General features: G+C 42.7%; 1 protein-coding gene across 4 annotated transcripts in view; it reads left to right on the forward strand.

Annotated features, from left to right (window-relative positions):
• LOC148031560 (uncharacterized) overlaps positions 1 to 22,995 on the forward strand; it is a 148,134-nt gene that overhangs the window by 121,578 nt on the left and 3,561 nt on the right. For all 4 annotated transcript variants that reach the window (XM_087685107.1, XM_087685108.1, XM_087685110.1 and 1 more), the window contains exons 16-17: positions 4,880 to 4,940; positions 5,037 to 5,096. In XM_087685107.1, coding sequence (XP_087541233.1) covers positions 4,880 to 4,940; positions 5,037 to 5,096 — 121 coding nt within the window. The remainder of the gene's footprint in view (positions 1 to 4,879; positions 4,941 to 5,036; positions 5,097 to 22,995) is intronic.

The following is a 22,995-nucleotide window of genomic DNA, read 5'->3' on the forward strand; positions in this document are numbered from 1 at the left end:
GTTTTTGATTCCGCTCTGCACTTTGATTCGCGAGGGAGGATGGTGTCTGCTCGAGATGTTTTCCATGCCAGCAACGGCAGTTTCCTTCTCGTAAATTGATTGCTAGTTTGCAAAGGGCAGATCTGGTTGATGTGATTCAAAGCAAGATGGAAAGATTTCAACAGCCAAAGCAGTTGAGGTTAAAGGAAAAGGGAAAGTGGGAATTCAATAGTTCTCTTTTCTGTAATCCATCATGAGAATTGCGTTATGAAACGTTAAAGGTCTCTCTTTGGGCAGTAAGTAGTATCGGTTGTGGATAGTTGTGTTAGCCGGCAATTGGGATGTTCTTTGTGCCATGGAGCATAAACAACATGCTTTGGCAGGATTATCTTATGTGTATAAGGATTATTCTGTCTTCTTTAATGGTTGTGTTCCACATAAATTTGGAGTAATGTTGGCCGTCAGATCTTCATTGCAACCATCTTTGATTTCTCAGGACCATAGAGGCAGATTCATGATTTTGAAAATCCAATATGAGGGAGTGGTTTTATGGCTGGTGGGTGTGTATGCTCCTTCTATTGCTTGTGAATGTCGTGAGCTTTAGGATGACTTGCATTGCCTTGCCATGGCTCGTCAAGGCTTTGTAATGGGAGATTTTAATGCATGTACATCTCTGGATCAGATGACTTCACAACACTCGGTTATGGATGGTCCTGAGCAATAGGCTTGGGATGCTCTTGCACCTGAGTCTTTGAAACAAGACATGTGGTCTTGGATGCATCCCTCACACTCACAATATACTTTGTCAGATGGGAGAGGATCGAGGTGCAGCTGAAGTGCAGTAGACAGTGTGAGAGTGAGAGACAGAGTTGAGCACGACACCCAATGCAATTGTACTGAATAGAGTGTTAAATGAAAGTACAAATGATAACCCTTATACCTTAGAGTTATAAGGGGCTGTTCACACCCGAACACAGTAAGTGCCCGTAAGTGTGCACCACAAGCACATACAAAATAGTACACATAATCTGGGGGAAAAAACCTCTCCTACCGAGAGTAAAAAGTGCCCCAGTGTCCTAGTGATCACCCGCACACTCCCATATGAGCGTAGGCGTAAGTAAGGCGTGTGAGATACCCAACATACTTATCGTTCTCTTCAGCATCCAAACACATAGGCCAGACTGGATAGAATCTATATTTATCAAAGTGATTCTTTTCTACCTGCAGTCATTGATATGTGGATAGAGCGACAGCATGTCTTGTCTGATCACTATCCTTTGATCTTGGAAATGACACACCAACTTGTCCATGCCTATAAGGCTCTCCTGGCTCGTTTGTCTCTTCGTTTCAATCAATCCTTTCTCCTGCAAAATCAGTTTCTGGAATGTATTCAACAAATAATTGATTCCTTTCGTTCTAGGGTCCCATCAGAAGGGATCGAAGCATGGCCTATTTTTAGGGATAATACGCGTATGTTATCCTGACAGTATGGTATTCAGCATGCTTCCATTTTACGCGCTGAATTGCTGCATGCATAATCTTTGTTGGCCCATTCGTTGTCTCTGTGTGTCAATTGAGGGATACCACTGATGAATTGCTTACATTCATTGAATGGATGAAAGGCCGAGTTCAATCTTTACAGGAAGAGGAATATGCTAAATACAAATTGCTGTCCAAAGCGGAAGCTTTGCACGATAACAAGTGTCAATCTCACCTATTCTTTGCTCGATTACATCAGAAATATGCCCAAGAAAATATTGTGTGTTTGAAGAATGAGCAAGGTGCTATGGTGACAGACCCTGCATCCATCATTCAGATGTGTGTACATTTTTATAAATCATTGTTGGGCCCTCAAGAGATTCTTTCTAAAGCTGTACACTTTGCTCACAGATACATTTGTGATTTGGTTAGTAATCAAGATCAGCCAGAATGGGTAGCCTTAATGGAGGCTGATATTTTAGAGGATGAAGTCGAAGAGGTATTGTCTCATTTGCCTAAAAGCAAAAGCCCTGGTTGGGATGGGCTTCCTAATGAGTTGTCTTCAACTAATGTTGAGCAACTTAAGGATCCGTTGACTTGTCTGTGTTAGCAAGTTTGGAATTCTGGTGTCATGCCTTCAGACTAGAAGATTGCAGTCATTTGGTTATTGCCCAAAGTTCCCTCTTCTACTTCTGTGAAACAATGGAGACCCGTTTCTGTTATGGGCTCTTTATACAAAATCTTTTCAAAAATCATTGCCAACAGATTGCAGAAAGCATTTCCGCATTTGGTTCATCCACGCCAATACGGTTTCATTAAGGGTCGGAATATAATGCATAATATTTGGAATGTTCAAGTGGGGATTGACTTTGCAAAAGCTTCAAGCCAACAGGCGGTCATGCTTCAGCTTGATATTGAAAAGGCATTTGATCATGTAAGCTGGTCTTTTTTGAGGCACCTAATTTTCACTATGGGTTTTGGGCAATGTATGGTTTATCTTGTAGATACTATTGGTCAAGGGGCAGTGGTCCGTATTGCACTTAATGTTAAATGGAGGGATCACTAATGAAATTACATTATCTCGCTCTCTCCGGCAAGGCTACCCTCTCAGTCCTTTGTTGTTTGCTTTAGTTACTCACACGATGCTTTCTTTGTTGGATAAATTGGCCAATCAAGGTGAGATCGTTGGTTTGTCTCTTCCCAGTGGGGCCCAACTTGTGGGTTAATCTTTGGTAAATGATTCCTTTATGTTTCTTAAGGCTGATCGCTTGAATGTTAATCGAGAAATGGTCGCATGGAAACTTTTTGCTATTGCATCGGGACTTCGTATTAATGCTCAGAAATTCACTCTACTCTCTTGTACGGAAAATGATTTGTAGGCTTTGGGTTGGAATGGTATTGTGATTCCTAAGGGGAATATAACCAGACACTTGGGTTATCCTATCGGTGTGGAGGTAGCTCCTCATGCTTTGTTGGATTGGATGGCATCCCGAATTCATGATTGGTTTATGTACTGGAAGTCTCAAGGCTGGCCTCTCCATGTGAGACTTAAAGTTGTTCAATGCATTATGATCAGCATGATTTGGTTTTTCTTGCCATTGCTTCTTTGGACTAAGAAGTCACTATTGGAATTGGTTCAACGTATCCGATTCATGTTATGGAAGAAGAAAGGAAATCGCCTGGGTCAGGTGTGGATTTCATGGTAGCACATGACTACTCCCAAAAGGATGGGGGGAGCAACTCTTTTGGATGTTAATTTTCATATGGTTGCTTTGAGGTTAGCTCTTTTGCAGACACTTTGTGTACAGGCTCATCCCTGGACAGATATAGCAAAATTTTTCACAGAAAAGGCTGGCATTCTCATGGTAGCACGGCTATTCATGCTTCTTGGTGGCATGTGCTTAACTCCACAAGATCTATTAAGGTCTTCTCCCAATCTTTTCTCCTTTCCCATATGATCACATCTTGGCAGGCGATGTTACGTTTTACGGTTTGGCGCCCCCTGGATTTTCACAAGGAGGAGAATTCCCTGCTAGGTGAGATACTTGCCTTCTCCAGGTTGTTGGATTGGCCTGATAAAGATTTGCAAAGAGATAAGTTTAACCGGATGGCTCGTTTGGGGTTATAGATAGTCTAGGATGGTGTCATTCCTGGGCAGGGCCGTCTTTATTCCTTTCGGCGTATTCGTCAGCACTTTCGAGTGCCTAGAGGATATTATGTAATTTTGACGGCCATACAGGACAGAATTATGAGCTACTATCCTTTGCCTGCATTATAGCTTTTGTCTCCCTGGCGTGATTGGATGTTTGTGATTCCTAATGATTTCAAAAAAAAGCCAGCCAACCAGATATACCATCAGATGGTTGAGGCCAACGGATGGGTCATGGATAAGACAAATAAAGCATGGCATATTCGGGAAAGTAAAAAGAAGTGGCATGACGGATTCATCCAACTTTGGAAATCTAAGGTTTCGTATCAAGGAAAAGTGTTTATGTGGAGGTTACTTATTGGGGCTCTTCCTACTGGGAATATGCTGCGTGCTCATAAGATCTCTGCTGGGCGATGTATATTCTGTACTACATGTGATGAGACAGTGCTTCATTGGTCCTTGTTGACTCGACATTGGATATTAGCTCATTCGTGGATCTTGTGGAAGATGACCTCCATGACCTCTTTGAGTTCAGATTATTCCTGCCTTTTCCATTTCCTTAGATGGATAGCCTTGTGGCATATTTGGCATACTCAGCATGCCTTCATTTTTGATTCAGTATCTGGTATTCATGGTCATGTGGCCCGAATTCGGGGTTTAGTGTTGTGGCAAATCACCTCAATGGTGTTTGCTGATCTGGTTTTTCCTGATATTGCTGCTCCCTGGCTGGATACTGTTCGCTCCACACTAGCTGTACTTTCAGTGTGACATTTCTGTGTTAGAGTCAGTGTAGACTTTCCTTCATGTCTGTTATTTTCAATGCTGACCTGATGGTCTGATGCAAATATTTACTACTTAATTCAATTATCTTCACGAAAAAAAAAAAGAATGGGTGTTTCATTACAAAAAAAAGAGGGAATAGGTTCGAGGATTACTGTTATGGCAGATCATTTCCATGGTTTCAGTGGGCCTAGTCCTCCCTGATGTGGCTGCTCCTTGGCTAGATATTGTTCGCTCTACTTCTATTGTGTTGCCAGCATAATGTTTGTGTGCTAGGATTTGGTAGTTTTTTGGCTTGACATGTGAATTGCTAGAATTTCCTGGCTGGCCAGAAGGCCTGCTTCATGCGACTTGTCACCTTTCTGTTTGCTTGGCCCGAAGCCTGATGAAAATATCTCCATGCATATTAATGTACACTTATTCACAAAAAAAGAGTGGGGTGCTTCATTACAGAAAAAAGATAGAATGGGTGCTCAAATTAAATTGGAACAGGTTTAAGAAGGGTGCAGATGTAAGCAGAACTGATATGGTTATGGAAAGAGAACAGATACAGGTAGTCTCCTCATTTTGGTTGACTTCATAAATTTGTTTATTGTTCAACATTAAAAGAGCACTGGTTTTCTTACGGTTTAGGATGTTTCTTTTGCAGGTGGAGCGTGACAATATTCGAGATAAACATCGAAAAACTCTAAAAGATTACCATGAAATGGTAAGAATGACGTTTCATGACTTACACACAAGAGATGATAACCAAGTTAATGTGATGCAAGCAAAAGATGATGAGATTGCTTAGTTGGTTTTGATCTTCCAAAATTGTGAAATGAACTGTATCCAGTTGAGATACTTGCTTATATTATAGACTTAAATCCCATTTAAAATTTTGAAATTAGATTACTTTATGAAATTCAGATGCTATAGAGAGAATCTGGACTCATCAATCTGATATGGAAGTAGTTTATGGACTCAGGTCAGCATGATCTTGCCCAAGGTAGAAAGCGGATTTGGGATCATAGTAATGAGATTGTAGTTGTAATCCCCCTCTTTGCCATGCATGGTTTGGGACCTTTCTGTGGGGGTATTTGTGTGCATTATAGGAGGGTCTCCCCCTTTCCAGTCTGCTCCTTTGCGAGGTTGGGCTCATGATCATGAGGTTGTGAAGTGTCCTCAGTGCCATGGGTAGGAACGTCTTTGTTCCCATGGTGCTATTTGTGGTCTAATGGGGATTTACCCTTTAAGGAGGCTTCAAATTTCAGTCACTCTGCTTCTTTTCCTAGGTTGCATTTAGTGTGGGCCTTGCTGAAAATAGCAGGTCCTTTCCTCATTCTAGCATGTCTATTTGTTTAGGGTCAATGGTGTGACAGGTGAGTGGTGAGTGTGGTGATGGAATTATTTTGAGAGGCTGCTTTGATGTGTACTGGTTTGGCCCTGGATGAGGGCCTTTTCTCAAATCTTGTTCAAGACTGATCGAGCTATTTTCCCTTTTGTGTCAGCAGGCTGTTCCTCCTGTTTCTCCCTTTCTTTCCTTCAACGACTTGTTGGTTCTTAGATTCCACTTAGTTAAGCCTTTTCAATCATCTACTTTAACCTTTTCTTATCATGTTTCTGCCATGGATTTGGAGCAGCAAACAAGTTCCTTTGCTCTCACTTTCCAATCTTGCCAGAAACTATTGGAATGTGACAGCAGTAAGTGACTGCAACTGTAGATACTAATATTTAACAAAGCATATTTGTCTCTGTACATAGTACGGTATGTATTAGTACAATTTCGTATGAAAAAATAGGTTACGTTTGGCCACACCCTCGCATCAATCTTCCCACCCCCCACCCCCTCTCTCTCTTTCCCCCCCCAAAAAAGCCTCTCTCTCTCTCTCTCTCTCTCTCTCAAGCCTACACTTCTCTTATTTGTACAATCACTTATATGTATGATGTATCCAATCCCATCTATTTACTTGTAACTTATATGTTGTAGTGCATATTGCGCATTAGGCATATAACACAAAGGTTTTGGCATGTTACTCTCAAGTAATCATCTTGTATACTCTAATAGCATTGCTCTTTAGACTTTACACACTTATTCTATCATCTTTAGTCCAAAATACCCAATATGATTTTTTTTCCTGTAATAATATTGTACTGTAGCTTATAAAATCTTAAGGTACCATTTAGTACTATATTTTATCGTACCTTTCGTACCTGACAACTATGTGACAAAGGCAGATTTTTTGAGCTTCATCTCAGTAGCTTTATAGATTGGCCTTTTTCAACAGTTATGCTTGGATTCGATTCAAGATGCCAGGGGTATCTTGCCATTGATCTACCATGAGCTGCAGAATGAACCTCATCGGCAAAGCATTAGAGAGGCACAACAATTAGGGGTGTGGGTCTATTTCATGGGGCATATCGTGACAGCACATGATTGAAGCATGGATGAAAGATTGTGTTGGGAGATACTAAGCTTCATTCATTCATTTTCTTAGGCATAGGGTTTTATATGCACAATATCCTTCAATGGAGACAATATGTTAGCTTGTGATTATTGTTAAGTGTTCAGGGAGGTCACCTTTGGCTGCTTGCCCCTCCAGCCACCCAGTTTACCACAGTAATAAACAACATTCCAGAAAACAGAAAAACATGTGAGAGTGGTGAGCCTAGGCCATTGCGCAACAGAAAAAGTGTTGGAACCATGAACCCTTTTTCCCTTGAAAAACTTTATGATCAAGTATATATTTTGGCCAAAGGTTTTAATGAATGTGGTGATGCAATATTGAGGCCACGTCCCTTTTGGGAGTATCTCCCACGGGGTCATAGAGACCTCAAGTGTCAAGATCTATGGCTGAAATTGCATCCAACACACGCAATCAATCGTGACCACTACTTCTGGAAACGTAAACCCCGCCTGTTGGAAAGTGGTTACCTGGAAATTGTTGCTGGAAAATGGCCTCCGAAAAAGTAGTTGCTATAAAATACCTTCAATCTTATCAATATAGCATGTCTATAGTATACATGGTAATGGTTGAAAGCTTGCTTCATATTCATGAGGTTATGGGTTCAAACCCTTCAACCTTTTCTCTTTACAAGTTCCTTAAGTTTTTTTAAAATCCCATGAACTTTTAATGTTTAAACTTTACTCTTTTTTTTTTGTAATGTGAAGTGTATTAAATAGTCAATCTATGTACATCAAATAAGATGGTTGGGCTAGGCCCTCAACTTATCTGTACATATGCATCTACTTATAAGCTACTTTAACATGTCTCTTTGGTCTTTAGCCCCTTCAAAAGGGCCAGAATTTCTTTCATACAGATTGAGACCACGTTTTTCTAAGAAATTTCCTCTCTTTTCTCATTACTACCCTATTCCTGTTAGCCCAAATTTGCTTATAGATCATGGCTCTATCTATGTTCCAAACTCTAAGAGTCTCTTCATCAAGTCTGCCCTGATCTCCAAAAAAGGGTATCCACATGAAGATGGCGTTATTGAGGCTTGCTTGCTGGAACCGTTCTTTCATTCTCTTCCAGATCAATCTAGCATCCTGACAATGCTAGATTGGGTGTGTGGCCAATTCCTATGGATAGCACACATACTGCAGAGAGTGTCTACCCTTCTGAACTTGTTGATTCTATCTTTGCTAGGTAATTTCATTCCTATTGGCTTCCACAACAGAAAATTTAGATGTCAGCTTGGCATGGCAGCCCATGCTCTTGCCAACTTTCTCTTCCATGTGCTCACTGGGATCTGGGGATAGTCATCTTTCCAGGCTGCTGCCACTTGGCAAGGGACAGAGTCGCCTGGAGGCAGAAAGTCCCTTTTGTTTTTCATTCCCGATAACAGTTTGAACAGGCTCCAGCAGCTTTTGAACCTTTTTCTGATAGCCAGCTCCCAAGCTGTGCTTGACTCCCACTATGTTGGTAACAAGAACCCTAGTGATAGAGACATTGTCAGTATGCCTGCACAGGCATCATCCTCTATCATTAGGATGGCTTCTTTTTTACATTTATTTTGGAGGGCTTTTAAGTATGCAGGTGTTGTGGCATCTCCTTCTAGAAGGTTCGAGCCTTTCATCGCATCTTGGTAGCCTCAACTTTCTTCTCCAATTTAAGGAAATCCTCAATTCCCTGTAAGAGCTTGCCAAGAAAGCAATCATTAGGATGGACAGCAAGAGCACAAAAAATAGATCTTTGTCATCTAACAGCCGAATTGTGATCCCTTCTGTAACAATTAGCCTTAGTTCAGCCATACTTCTTAGCTGCCTCAGTTATTGCAGAACCACCCTTATAAATATTCTCCTAAGGGTCACTAATAGGCTGCGTGGCCTCCTTCCACTTAGCTTGCAGATTATCAACAAACATGGAATCTTTTAAAAAGGATGTGTTAAAGAGAAAGGGCAGTGGCCCTTGCACCATTATGGGGTCAACTTTGTATAGCACAGTTGCAGAGGACAATGGTTAGACTCAGTAATGTCAGAGACTATCCACCACTCTCCATTATTGGCATACATCCTGTCCAAGCATACAGCCCTCTAGGGTCCATACTTTTCCTTAGCATGCCAAGTATAAGCCTTGGCATTATCGTGCTTGACCATGTTATCAAGAACTTGGATATAAGCTGCTGATTGGGATATCTAGACTCGTTCAAATTAACCCATTCTTTTGGATGATTTTTGGTAATCTGTTCATTGTGTGTGAGCTATCAATTCCATTTGCCACCATGTTCCAATTACCAATTAGCAAGGTATAATCTTGCTGCATACACCTTTGAATTTGTCCCCAAATCTGTGCTCTTTTCATGGAGACATAGCTGTCAAGTATGAAAGGTACGATACGATAAAATACGGTACTAAATGGTACCTTAAGATTTTATAAGGTACAGTACGATATTAGTACGGAAAAAAAAAAAAACTTGATTATTTTGGACTAAAGATAATGGAATAGATATTTCAAGTCTAAATAGCAATGCTATTAGAGTATATAAGATGAGTACTTGAGGGTAACATGCCAAAACCTAATGGTGCATGCTGCATGCTACATGTGCAACATGCGCTACTGCTATCTACAACTTATAACTACATAGATGGGAGTGGATACATAATACATGCATGATCATACAAGTAAGAGAAGTGTGGGCTTGAGAGAGAGAAGGTTGAGAGAAATTGTTTGAATCTCAAATAACCTAATCTCACGGGAGAATCATATTAATATAAGGAGCATTTAGCTCATCCCAAAGTGCAATTCAAATGGGAAAGATGCATCCATTAAGTTGGTACCTTATGGTACTAATACATAAGGTACGGTACCTAAAGTATGGTATAGTATGAAACCTTTCATACATGGTACTAGTACAACTATGGTTGAGAGAAAGCAAGAGGCTAGAGAGAGAGAGAGAGAGAGAGAGAGAGAGAGAGAGAGAGAGGAGAGAGAGAACGCGGGAGACCAGCTGACGGACGCGATGGCGGAGAGAGAGACGACGACCTTCCCTGCGTCTGCACCGCCCTGATCTGCCCCCTCTGACCCGTCTCATGACCCTTCTGCTGCAGCCGACTGACTTTGCCTGCTTCTGCACATCGACCTGCCCTGCGTCTGCACCGCCCGTCTGCCCCCTCTGACCCATCGTGTGACCTGCCATCCGTCCTGCCCGCCATCAGGGACGACTTTGCTAAGGAGAGACAAATTGATTGCAGCAGACGACCTTACGCCAGTGCAGTTCTGCCCTGCCCCTGTATGAACAACCTTCTCACTGCCAGTCAGGTACAGACCTGTTGTGCGAGCAGCCCAGACTTCAGCACAGTCCCTGTGCGCCCTTCTGCAGACAGTTACAGGCCCCCAGACTTACAGGCTTAGACCTGCGGTCAAAAGGCTTGCATACAGGCATTTGCAAGGACAGAGAAATCTGATTGCAAGGACAGGTCACGTCAGAGAGAGAAGACAGAAGTATGGCTGGCCTGGATATTGATTTTCTAGACCGGACGGTGGCAGCCCTTGGCCCTGATTCTGATACAGAGGAGCCGGAGGATATGGTGCCGTGCATGGAGGAGATGCCTCCGGGTGCGGGCAAACGCTCCAAGCATACTTCTGACGAGCCAATGGGTCCTCAGGAACGTTCCTATGCGTAGGTTGCCTCTGATCCTGTGGATTCGCAGGAGATTGACTGGGAGCATTTGTTGGACTTTGCCAATACTTTGCTTTGCGATTATGTCCAGCATAATAATGAAACTTTTTCTGACACGGGAACTGATGACGTGCTGGAAGCCATGGTGGACCCGAAATCAGTCTTGCGGTCTTTTTCGGTGTTTTATGACCGTGCCGTTATACTTTTCTTCACTGGCAGGATCCCAGTGCTTTCATATATTCGCCAGTGGATGCACCATTTATTGCAAGGGGAGTGTGTTGAGGAGATCTTCCTTGGACCTCGCGGCTTTTATGAGGTGCTGTTGAAATCGGAAACACATCGAGCTGAGCTCCTGTCCAAGTTGCCATTATTCTTTGATCGCCGCTTGGTCCATGTTGTACCATGGCACCCTATGGGAGACTTCCAGCGTCTGCTTCAACGAGAATGCCCGGTGTGGGTGGAAGTGGAAAATTGTCCGGCGGTCTATTGGCCATTGTTGAAGGATGCGATGGCAGTTGTGGAAACAGTGTTGGTTCCCCCAAGCCTTAGGGCTATGAATCGAAACCGTTTATGCATGTTATGGGACACGGCCAGGAAAAGGCCTGCGTGGCTTCGCCTCAAATGTTCTGGCATGCATCCTTTGCATTTTCGCTTGAAATGGGGTAACTTTGCAGGACACTGCTTTTCATGTGGTAAGGCCGAATGCCCCGAAAGACAACCGTCGTCCGAGGATGCGCATGCTGTGCTGCGTAAGGATGACATGGTGCTTGATGTCCTGGTACAGGAGGCCCTTCAGCCACCTAATGTCGTGGATAAAGGCAAACAACAGGTCCTGGGTTTGGATTCCCGTAGCACTGATTGGATTGAGGCACGTCAAAAAAAAGGTAAAAAGTTGGATGCAGGCTTGGCGGATCCTGGGCCTAATGCTTCACAGGATTCCGTGCGCACGTATATGCGCAGGAAAGAAATGTTCACTTCACAGCATGTTGCGCGTACTATGGACCCGTCTGCCCCCCGTAATTAGTCTACAAGGAAAGTCTATACAGACGGTCCCAAGGGCCCACCTGCTAAGCTGGCGTTTGATACAAAAGGTAATGTGATTGCACCCTGGGATCGGCGTTATCCCCGCCCCACTCCCAAGGCAATGGATTTTCCTTCTACCTCTAAAGCAGGTCGCCAGAATTCGTTTGCAGTATTGGCTGATTTTCTGGATGGGGGTGTCCTGGATGCTCTCGTGGAAAAGGTGAAATCGAGGCAACAGGCGCCTCGTTCCTGAGTTCCTTTTTTTTGAAGATATATGAAGATAGCCACGTGGAATGTGCGATGCATTTGCTCTTGCCATAAGCAACATGCCATGTGGACTGTCTTGCATGAGAACCAATGGGATGTATTGTGTGCAGTTGAGCACAAAAGTCACGGTGAAGCAGGAAAAGTTGTGGATTGTCATGGATTCTGTCTGTTTTATGCAGGGACACATGCTACGCACTATTCGGGCGTGCTGATGATTGTCCATGAGAAATACCAGCGTGTTCTTGTTAAAAATGATGTGCAGGGCCGCTTTCTGGTAATCGAAGTCTTATTTGAAGGAGAGATTTTATGGTTGTTGGGCCTCTATGCTCCGAATGATCCCGCATCCCCACGGGATCTTTGGTCGACTTTGCAGGGCTCGATGTCACTTGGCCGAAGGGGGTTTTTGATGGGAGATTTCAATATGTGTGTTGACTCTTCTCAGTCCACTTCAGGGCATTCGGTAATGGATGCGCCGGAAAGCCGGGTGTGGAATTCCTTTGCTTTGCGCGTACTTAAGAAAGATCTTTGATCGTGGCTTCACCCTTCTTTTTCAGGGTTTACTTTTCATTCCGCACAATATGCAACTACCTGGTCGCGGTTGGACCGAATGTATATCATGCAGGGGGATGATTTTCTTCCCGAGATGCTGGAAATGAAGGTCTTGCAGCAATATGCATTGTCCGACCATTTCCCCCTCCAGCTTGAGATGCGGGCACAACCTATTGCACCTTTTATGCAGTTGCTGGATAGGCTCCCTTTACGTTTCAACTCCTCTTATTTGAAGCATCCAAATTTTCAGGACTATATGCAGCAATTGATTGAGAGGTTCTTATTGGACTTCGCCTCTGAGGGCTTGGCTTCATTTGCACGGCTGCTCTCTAATGTGCAGCGGGTTGCTCGGCAGTATGGGATCCATCATGCCTCTCTTTGTCGGCGACTTCGACATGCAGTAGAGGACTTACTGGCTTTGGTCCATTCGTTGCTCGTGGATACCCCAGATGATGATTTTCTGCTGTCACTGGAGATGCGTTTGGCCCATCTTATTCAAGTGTTTAAGTTGAAATCTTATCAGCAGGCCAAGCTGCATAACTTGACTGACACATTGCAAGATAGTACCTGCCAGTCTCATAAGTTCTTTCGCGCCTTGCATGCTTCTCCTGCTTGCGAAAATATGACTAGACTCCAGGATTCGGAAGGTCGCATGGTCACTGATCCGCAGACCATTGTCAATATGTGCAGAAATTATTTTATGGAACTTCTTGGTTCTTCTTCCTCGCCTTCTAGCCAGGTTACGCATGCCCGCTCGGTCTTCTATCATCTGGTCGGCCAGCAGGTTCCACTCGATATGCAAGCCACTTTGGAGGCGGATATTTGCGAGGAGGAGGTTATGGATGTTTTGTTACACCTGCCTAAGGATAAAAGTCCTGGTTGGGATGGTCTCACTAATGAATTCTTTGAGAACTCGGCCACGCAGCTGGTGAAGCCATTGGCGGTTATGTTTCAGCAGGTTTGGGAAACAAGGGTCATGCCTTCCTCATGGAAAGAAGGCCTTATCAAACTGATTCCAAAGGTCCCTTCGCCGTCAATGTTGCAACACTGGAGACCAATTTCTTTGATGGGCTCGATGTATAAAATCTTCTCCAAAGTGCTGGCGAATCGGCTTCACAAGCACCTTCCAGCTATTGTGCATCCTCTCCAATATGGTTTCATTAAGGGCCGCAACATTCTGCATAATATCTTAAATGTGCAAATGGCTATTGACTATGCGCGGCACTCCAGTCAAAAAGTGGTATTGATTCAATTGGACTTGGAAAAGGCTTTTGACTATGTGGACTGGTCTTTCATTACAGATCTCATGTCTGCTATGGGTTTTGGCACTCGGATGTCCCGATTGATCTACACCATTAGTGCTGCGGCTTCTTCAAGAGTTATGCTCAATGGTGGGGTTACAGAGCCATTTGTCCTTGCACACTCGGTCAGACAGGGTTGCCCTTTGAGTCCTCTCTTCTTTGCCCTGGCGACTCACCCGGTCCTTTCAATGTTATCCTCAATGGCGGCTTCTGCTCAGCTGCCAGGATTGTCTCTTCCTTTGGGGCAGCACTTCATTAGCCAATCTTTGGCTGATGACACCTTTATGATTTTGCGGGCGGATAGGGACAACATTCGAAAGGCATTAGATGTTTGGACGCTCTTTGGTCAGGCCTCTGGTCTTCGCATCAATGCCTTTAAATCAGCCATACTCAGTTGCACGGAGCATGATTTACAGTCATTAGGCTGGCAGGGCCAGCTGGTTTCCCGTGGCTCCATTGTCAGGCATCTTGGATACCCATTGGGGGTGGATGTACGGCCAAAGGAACTACTGGAGTGGATTTCACAAAAACTGGCGGCGAAGTTTATGTATTGAAAGTCGCAAGCGTGGCCATTCCATGTCCGCCTCAAAGTGGCTCAGACAATTATGCTACCAATGCTAACGTATTTCTTGCCATTGCTGCCGTGGACGCCTACTACTTTGAAGGCTCTCACTCATCCCATTCGTTTCATGCTATGGAAGAAGGATTCACTGCAGGTAGGTATTTCGTGGATTTCATGGTGGGACCTTGCAGGGCGGTTGAGTCTGGAAAAAACCTCTACTAATCAGGTGTATCATCTTCTCATTCAAGATCACCAATGGCTGGGTGTGAAAGCTAATATTGTTTGGGGACTGCGGAAATCGCAGTCATGGTGGCAGGCAACGGTGATGGAGGGCTGGCTGAATAGGGCACCTTTTAAATGAAAGGTCTTTCTTTGGCGGGTAATGATTGGTGGTCTTCCTCTTGCCTCGGCCCTTTCCAGGCGTAGAATCTCGAATGGCAATTGTTTCTTCTATACCACTACTGTGGAATCGGCCCGACATCAATTTCTTTCTTGCCCGCTCGCCAAGTATATCTGGTCACTCTTGTCGCAAATCTGGCGTGCAGTGGTGGGGTCCTCACTAACTCCTTTCGATTGGGTTTTTGTGCGCCCAAAGTATCCCACACCGCCATAGTTACATATGAAGATCTTATTTCACTTTTTCAGATACTGGGGATGCTGGCACATTTGGACCACGCGCAATGCTTTTCTCTTTGATTCGGCCTCTAATGTACTGAGACATATTGCCAGGCTTAAAGGGCTCTTGCATTGGCAGATAGATCTCATCCGGCACTCTGACTTGCTCCCTCGGGAGGATTTGCTTCCCTGGCATATGGCAATTGCCTCTGGGTCGTTGCCATGATTGGTGTAACCTTTTTCGTGCATTAGTACGGGGATTTCCCACACGTTGGCCTAGGGCCCTCGTGTCTCTTGTAATCATGTATTCATGTAATCTTGTACCTTTTCGTAATTAATACAATTACCTTTTACGAAAAAAGAGAGAGAGAGAGAGAGAGAGAGGGAGAGGGTTGAGAGAGAGAGATAGGCAAAGAAAGTTGTAGGCTTGAAGGAGAGTGGCCAAAAAGTGCCTATGTTTTTGTACTAAATCGTACGGATACATACCGTACCGTACCGTATGGATAAGTATGTACTATGTACAGACACAACCATGCATGGAGACTATTGGTCCATACACTACCTAGACTCTAGTCGTACCCCGTCAATATGAACTTCTGTTGATGCCACATGTGCTTCCTTCTCCATGTGTATTACTGATGGCTTGAACTCATTTCTCATTATTAGAAGCATGTTGCCTTTTCCCCTTCCTACAACTGCTAGGACCATAGAGCAATGGGCTATTTCAAAGTGACCCAGTTCCTAGTCTGATATTTTTATTATTGTGTCTTGTTTCCGTGCCTTGATGAGTCTTCTGCAAAAAACTTTTCTTCTTTTAGAGCAAAGCCTCCTTACATTCCAAGTCTTGATATTTATCAAGCTGGTTGTATTAACCATAGTATGCATCAGAATATAATTCCATGAGCTCATCATTACCTTCATCCAAGGGAGCATAAATGTTGCGATCCACCAGAGATAAACTTACCTGCTTTTTCAATGAGATGGGTTTCTTCTGTTTCTGGTTCTTTTGCTTGGAAGGTTCATTCGAGGGATTGACATTCTCTTTTCCATCTCTTTGTTGCATCTTTGACTTCTCCTTGGGGAGTTCTTTGTTGTGAATCTCTTTACTTGTCAGATGAGATGGCACTTGTATCTGCTTGGATTCCCCTTTTGGTCCTTTACCAAAGGATTTTGCATGTTTCCTACTCACCCGTTCTTTAAGGAATACTTTTTTGCCTCTCTTTCGTTGTTCCTTTGGGCTTTGATCTTCCCTTTACTATCCTGTATTGGCTTTGTAGTCCCTTGCATAGCGTCGGTTTGGTAGCACAAATAACAGGAATTGGGGAAGGGGCTGAACTTGACCTCAATGAACATCTCCAACGTACTTGGATCAAACACAAGGAAATTTGGGATCTCGTTTCTATACTCCCAGGGAATGCATGGTTTTTTTCTTCTCTCGAAGTACTCCATTTTCAGTGCTTGGGATGTATAGTACTTGGCCAAGTGCTTCAGCAAGCACTGTAGTCTCTCCATCAAGCTAGTCTAGGAGTCCCAAAAATCTAATCTAGAGAGGGCATTCATGTTGCAACATATCCTCAAGGTTGAAGTGAGGGGGACCATCATGTATAGTACTCTGAAACGGCGTTTTGGGGCTGCTGAAACAAACTGGCCGTTTCAGATTGAAATGGAAATGGCAAACCGGCGTTTCAGCATCTTGCGGTCCGTTTTGGGGCAGTCGAGCTTCCACCTCCTCCTCCTCCTCCTTCTCCTCCTTCTTCCCATTACCTAAAGGCTAATCATGGCGCCGGATCCATATTGGAGGCACGTCACTTCAATCAAGGGATACAAGGGCTCCGATGGATCAAAGAAGTGGCGGTGGAGCTATTGTGGATTGGAGAAATCGGGGAGTGTAACGCGTGTGAAAGGCCACCTGTCGGCATGTGTTCCCAACAAAGACATGAGGCCTTGTTGCCTAGACTATAGTTACTAGTTGTTCAATGATGTTGATACACTAGAGTCTAGAGACTAGCATATAGTGCTCAGTGCTCAGTGGACTTTGGAGTTTTGATAGATTATTCACATGATGTAGTTACATGTGTCATTGTATCTCGATTTCACTTATTATGCATCTTGATTCTTGTTCCATTGTTCTTGATGTCAGTCTCCATTGTTCTTGATGTCAGTCTTCATTGCTCTTTAGATCATAGATGATTCATGAATTATAAATTATGATTCATTTTGTGCCTTAAGTTTTGAAAATTGAGTCTTAATTGTGTTAAGCCGTCTTAAGTTTCAACCATTGAGTCTTGACTCTTCAATCTTCACTCATGAGTCGTGACACGTGTAATGAATCATGATTTCAATCATATGACATGAAGACTCAAAGTTTTGTATGAAATTTTGGTACATGTTGTTGTAGGCATTGATATATTTACATACCCACATAATACTATATTTATTTTAGTGTACAATCCGAAACGCCGTTTCCCCGTTTCCAAAATTTGGTCGAAACTCCAGTTTTTCTCGTTTCCATTTCCCCCGTTTCTGAAACTCCCGTGTACTATGAGACCATGGGGGGCATAGACAAAGTTTTCTTTATACCCAACTGCAAATGCGAGTATCCAATCCCTTTCTTGTTGGGAGTTAACCAGTGTGAAATAGAATCCCCCTAGCAAATTCATGGTAAGTCTGCACAAACCACCTAGCAAATTCATGTTGCGAGTATCCAGCCATGGTAAGTCTGCACAAACCACCTAGCAAATTCATTATCACGAAGAATATGACCCATAAAATAAAAGAACAACCCACATGTAGTGAACTCTGCATATCTCAGCTGGATCCGCTTAAAAGAGAAAGCGACCGAGGTTTTGAGTACTTTGGCATTGTCTTTGGTTGCTTCTACCTTCCTTCTGTCATCGTTGGAAGGCTTGATGTTCTCCCTAAGCTGCTTACCAAATTGCCCCATTTCAACATCACCATTTTTTGTCATAGCAAGGAAGTTCATCTCCATAGATCCCATCTCCTGCTTGTCTCTTGCTCATCACCATCCCAAGATTGTGGTCCCTTTCACCCCCCAAGTTGCTACGTCGGGGACTGCCACTTGTTAGGTTTTCTTTATTGTTATTTAATGTCTACTAAGGCACTAAATGTCACCAAGTGCATTTAATGGAAACCTCTCTCAGCTTCTCCTTTTACAAGTTTACCTTTTTTCCTTGAAACCCCCTTCCAAACTTTCAAAAAACCTTTGGTAAGTTTAAATTTTTTGTCTTTCTTATCAACAAAATCTTAAAATCTTTTAAGGTGATAGTTTATTCGTAGAATCCTAAACCTCTTGCAAAAATGAGCCACTAGGATTAGCTTTATGCAATGCACTTTCCTTTTTTGTGCTTAAAACATGCCAATTATGCCACTTTAAGGATGAAAATTTTAACGTGTAGCTCAGCACTTTAAGCGCTGCCAAAAAGAACATATCACGGTAAGACTATAACTACAATAAGAAGTCTTTTCAAAAGCAGTGGCTTTGGCCTGTTGGAGTCCCGGTTCTTATCTTCTGACCGGTTAACTCAGTATCCGGAATGTAAGCATTTGCAACCATCCTTCCTTGGTGTCTTTGGGCAATGGTGCTCTTTACATGGCCTCCCACTATAGATGCCAAGTAGAGAAGGCCTCACAATCTTCATCAACATTAGTCAAGTACCATTCTGAAACTCCTAAAAGAAGGAAACTCCTTTTAGGAAACATTAGAAAAATATTTTCTATATATTAATCAAAGGTTTGGCTTGGTGATCTTGAACCAAGAATTCTTACACTTCAAAGTTGCATTTTTGGCGCAAACCTAATAGGGTGCTTAAAATTTTCATGCAGATTTTGATGCTCATAGACTCTATGACAAAATAAAGAGAATGTCCTTTATAAAAATAGAGTATTTATGGCTAGAGACCCCCTGGCTCCTTGGCACCTCGTACTAACATCTAGTCCCTACAAAGAGACCTCTTGCATCCGGTGCTGATCCTAACATCCAAAGTAGATAACACCTCCTTGGTGAAGAGCTTTGTAGCTAACTTTGGAGGAGGTCTAGTGTGCATCCAAAAGCTTAACTTGTGTTGGTGTAAACTTAAATTAGAATACACAATCATTCAAGCAGCCTTTTTTAATGCACCAAACAATCTTTGAAATACAATTTATGCAACGGAATCCACTCTAGGTATCCTTCCCTCCCTTGGAAAACTTTAATTTCTCCTAAATTCAAATGGTTAAGTTATAAGGACTTTTACGGTTCCTTTGAACCATAATCCTCTTTTGTGGATTTGAAAGCATAGCTACATGACTTGTTAAGGGTTGCAGGAAGTTTTCTTTGCAAGGACTTAGAAGGGAAAGAGTGGAGTTAACACCAAGTGGGATTCTTTTTAACACCAAGTGGAGTTTTTACAACACCAAATAACATTTAGCAATGACATTCTAATCCACCTTTACACCATCACACACACACACACACAAACCAAAGGGATGTAGCTCAGTTGGTTAAGTTGAATGCACGGAGACTAGAAGATCTTTGGCTCAACTCCTACATTCCGCATGGTCATTTAGTATAGGTATAGAAAAGGGGAGATTTGAAGTTGGGTCAATATATTAATAAAATAGTTGGCTTACCACTAGGGCCCGACCTTCATTTCAACTTAGCAAGGTGTGTCTGCACCCCAAACACAGAATCAACAACAAAAGCATTCCATGTTATCTAATTGTGCCAACCCCCCCCAAAAACGAAGGAATGAGAACACAATGTTCATATATGGTTGTGCTGAAGTAGGGTATTTACACTATACTTTGTAGACGTATTGATCATCTTCATGGGTCATTTGGCATTTGAATGATGTTACATGTATTTATTCTTCATGTAACTGTTTAATAAGTACTCTCCTTTTTGAATTTATATGACATATATGAAAATATGAGTCTATGATTGTTCATTGTCGATATGATTGCTCATGGTATACTATAGTCTTTTATATTGAGTTCTAGATCCTAATCTTCAAAGTTTTTAAAACTCATGGTTTGTGATTTTACAAACTTCAGTAAAACCATGTGTACTCGTCAAATCTTTTTTGATGTTATATGTATATTCTATATTGTTGAGGAATTCAAGTATTTTTGCAGAAAGATTCAAGTTACAAATGATATTACCCCTTCATATATGCCTAATATTAAAATAATCCTAGAAATAGACATAAAATCTGTTTTCCCATTTCGATGTTTCGGGCTCGGGCTGAAACTTCATTTCGTGACTTTGAAGCGCGTTTCTATTTCATCATTTATAAAGCTCTAGGCAATTATGCTGAAACTTCATTTCGTGACTTTGAAGCACGTTTCTATTTCATTGTTTATAAAGCTCTAGGCAATTATGCACACGAGATGTGTGGACCAAAACCCATAGTATGCATGAGCTCTACCACAAAAGACCAACCAATCCAAATAAGCAAAAGCCTTTTCGAGATCCAATTGAACCAACACGACTTCTTACTTAGAGTGCTTCGCATAGTCAATAGCCAGCTGAACAGTCATATATTGTGCAAGATATTTTGGCCCTTGATAAATCCATATTGATTAGGGTACACAAGGCCAAGGAGGTGATTTTGGAGACGATTAGCCACGACTTTAGAGAAAATTTTATACACAATCCCATCAAAGAAATTGCCAGCCAATGTTTTAATATCGAGAACCACGACACTTTTGACATTAGCTTAATGACTCCCATCTTCCATTTGGCAGGCATAATTCTAGTCTCCCAAATTTGTTGGCACATGGTTGTCAAGGGTTTTGCTAGACTAGCAACATAGGCTTCAAAAAACTCGTCATTCAAGCCATCCCATCCTAGACTTTTTATCTTAGGTAAATGCAACAAAATGTCCATGACCTCTCCCTCCGAGATATCTTTGTCCAAATCATCATGCATATCTAACAACACTTCATCCTTGACCAAGGCATAGAAAGTTGAGCGGGCCTAGGTAGTCTATTGAGTAGGAGACAAAGAACCAAGAAGGTTAAGGAAGTATTCTCTACACATATGCACAATGGATTGCAGATCCATAACCACTGAGCTATGTGCATGTTGGAGGTGCACCATATTCTCTGGAGCAGGAGAGGCATGCAAGCCTTGAAAAATTTTATGTGACTGACATGAAGCATCTTGTAAATTCTTAGTCAAGCTTTGCAACTTGGCTTGCTAGTATGATCACAATTGGAATTGCTGAATGAGATTCATTAGCCTTGTGGCCAATGGTAGTAGGAACAGATCATTTAGAGAATCAATTAGAAGCAGTCAACCAATGCCAAATTGCTTCGATAGCAGACTGATGCTACCTGCTACAAAGAGAAGCACAACGAATACCTTAAGTCCTGGCAACCCTTTGCGCGCTATGGAGCAATTGCTTAAAAGAGTCATTGCCCCTAGAGGGAAAATCAAGCAAAAACTTGTCAACTAGCTACTCTATGTAACCATTAAAGAATAAGTACTTCACATAAGATGAATTCGAGCCATCCTGAAAATTGTGCAAAAGGGTTTACAGGGTAGGTAAGCATGTCGAACTACAAAGGGAAATGATCTGACAAAACATAATGTTGTAGCATCCGGATGTCCAAAATCTCTAGTAGGAAATCATCATTGTGCATAACATACATGCAATAAAAGTGAGACCATGTGTCTGGTAGAGTACTGTGCTGATTGAAAAGTTAATCTTGAATTTAATGGGCAGAGCCAATACCAAGTGTCCTGCCTTAAAATGGCCATTTCAAAATCATGCAATGCCGGGTCTCGTAGGTAGACTACGAATGATGAGCACACGTATTGAAATCTCCCATCAACACTCTTTGTCTACCAAGAGACAAGTTGCCAGCTGGTTCCACAGACCCCATCTAGACAAAGAGTCATTTGGTGCATAGAGGCCTACCAGCCATAGTACCTCCCTTCAAATAGAATTTCAACAATTAGAAAGCGGCCATGGACATCATTCTTGACAAGGACTAGCTAAAACTTGTCATGCATGACCATGAGCATAGCTGAATAGCATTGAGGTGCGCCGCCTGTATGGAACAAATGCAACCCATGGCAATCCATGATTTTGCCAACTTCACCATGATTTTTATGCTCAAGAACACATAACACATCCCATTGATTATCATGCAAAACGTGCCACATATCATGCTACTTGTTGCAAGAACAAATGACACACACATTCCAAGTGGCGAGCCTCATATGTCATGACAAAAGGTTTTCATTGTCAAGGTTGATTATCCAAAAAGTCAACTAATATTGCAAATGAGTTCAAGTCCCTATGCCCTACTTTGGAGGTGGAGGGATCATTTCTTTGTTTTGGAGCTGCCCTTGGGTATTCGATCTTGAGGGATCATCACCTTACCATAGGGATTAGAAGCAAGCTGTGCAGGAGGGTCCTACGAACAGTCGGCACAAGCCTTTGGAGTAGAAGATTTTTGAGGGCCCATCGGGATTGTGGCATTAGCAGTAGATTCAAACGATGCTTATCTTTGCGATGCACATAAGTACGTAAGGGACCTTATGAAGTACGAGGCTAGCTGTTGCCGAGCTCACATCAAACTTTTTACGTCTTCTGGCATGGATATCAACCCAATCATGGTTAGGGGAATCCAAAGGTTGCATAGGTTGTTTCCCTTTATCCACAATAGTTTGCGCCAGGGCCTCATTTTCTTGAGGGCCATCATCCCTATCCATAGTAGTGGCCTTCTTTGCACATTTAGCCATGAAATGCTCCAATTCCCCAAAAGAAAACCCCTTCAAACGATCGTGCAAGGCGTACTAGGACAATTCAAGTGCATCTAGTTGGGCCTTTTGCGTGAAAGATATCCCACAGCATATGCATGCAATCACAATTGGCAGGCCATAAGCTAGAGGGAACCAATACCATGCCAATCGCTCCCATAGCATCCTTAAGAAAAGGCCAATAGACTACACGACAACATTCAACTTCAATCCATACCAGGCATTCCTACTAAAGCAACCATGAAAGTCCGCCAACGGTCTCCAAGCCACTACATGCACCGAGTGTCCATCAAAGAATAGTGTAACTTTGGCTAGAAGATCATCTTGAGTGCTTGTCAATTTGAGCATTATCTCAAAGGAGCCTCGCTGGCCAATAAAGATTTCATCTACACAAGTCTCTCTACAAAATGGAGCTTAA

Source organism: Lygodium microphyllum, chromosome 9 (assembly GCF_053477565.2).
Source record: "Lygodium microphyllum isolate KBCC chromosome 9, Lygodium_microphyllum_v1.1.10, whole genome shotgun sequence".
Classification (NCBI taxonomy): domain Eukaryota; kingdom Viridiplantae; phylum Streptophyta; class Polypodiopsida; order Schizaeales; family Lygodiaceae; genus Lygodium; species Lygodium microphyllum.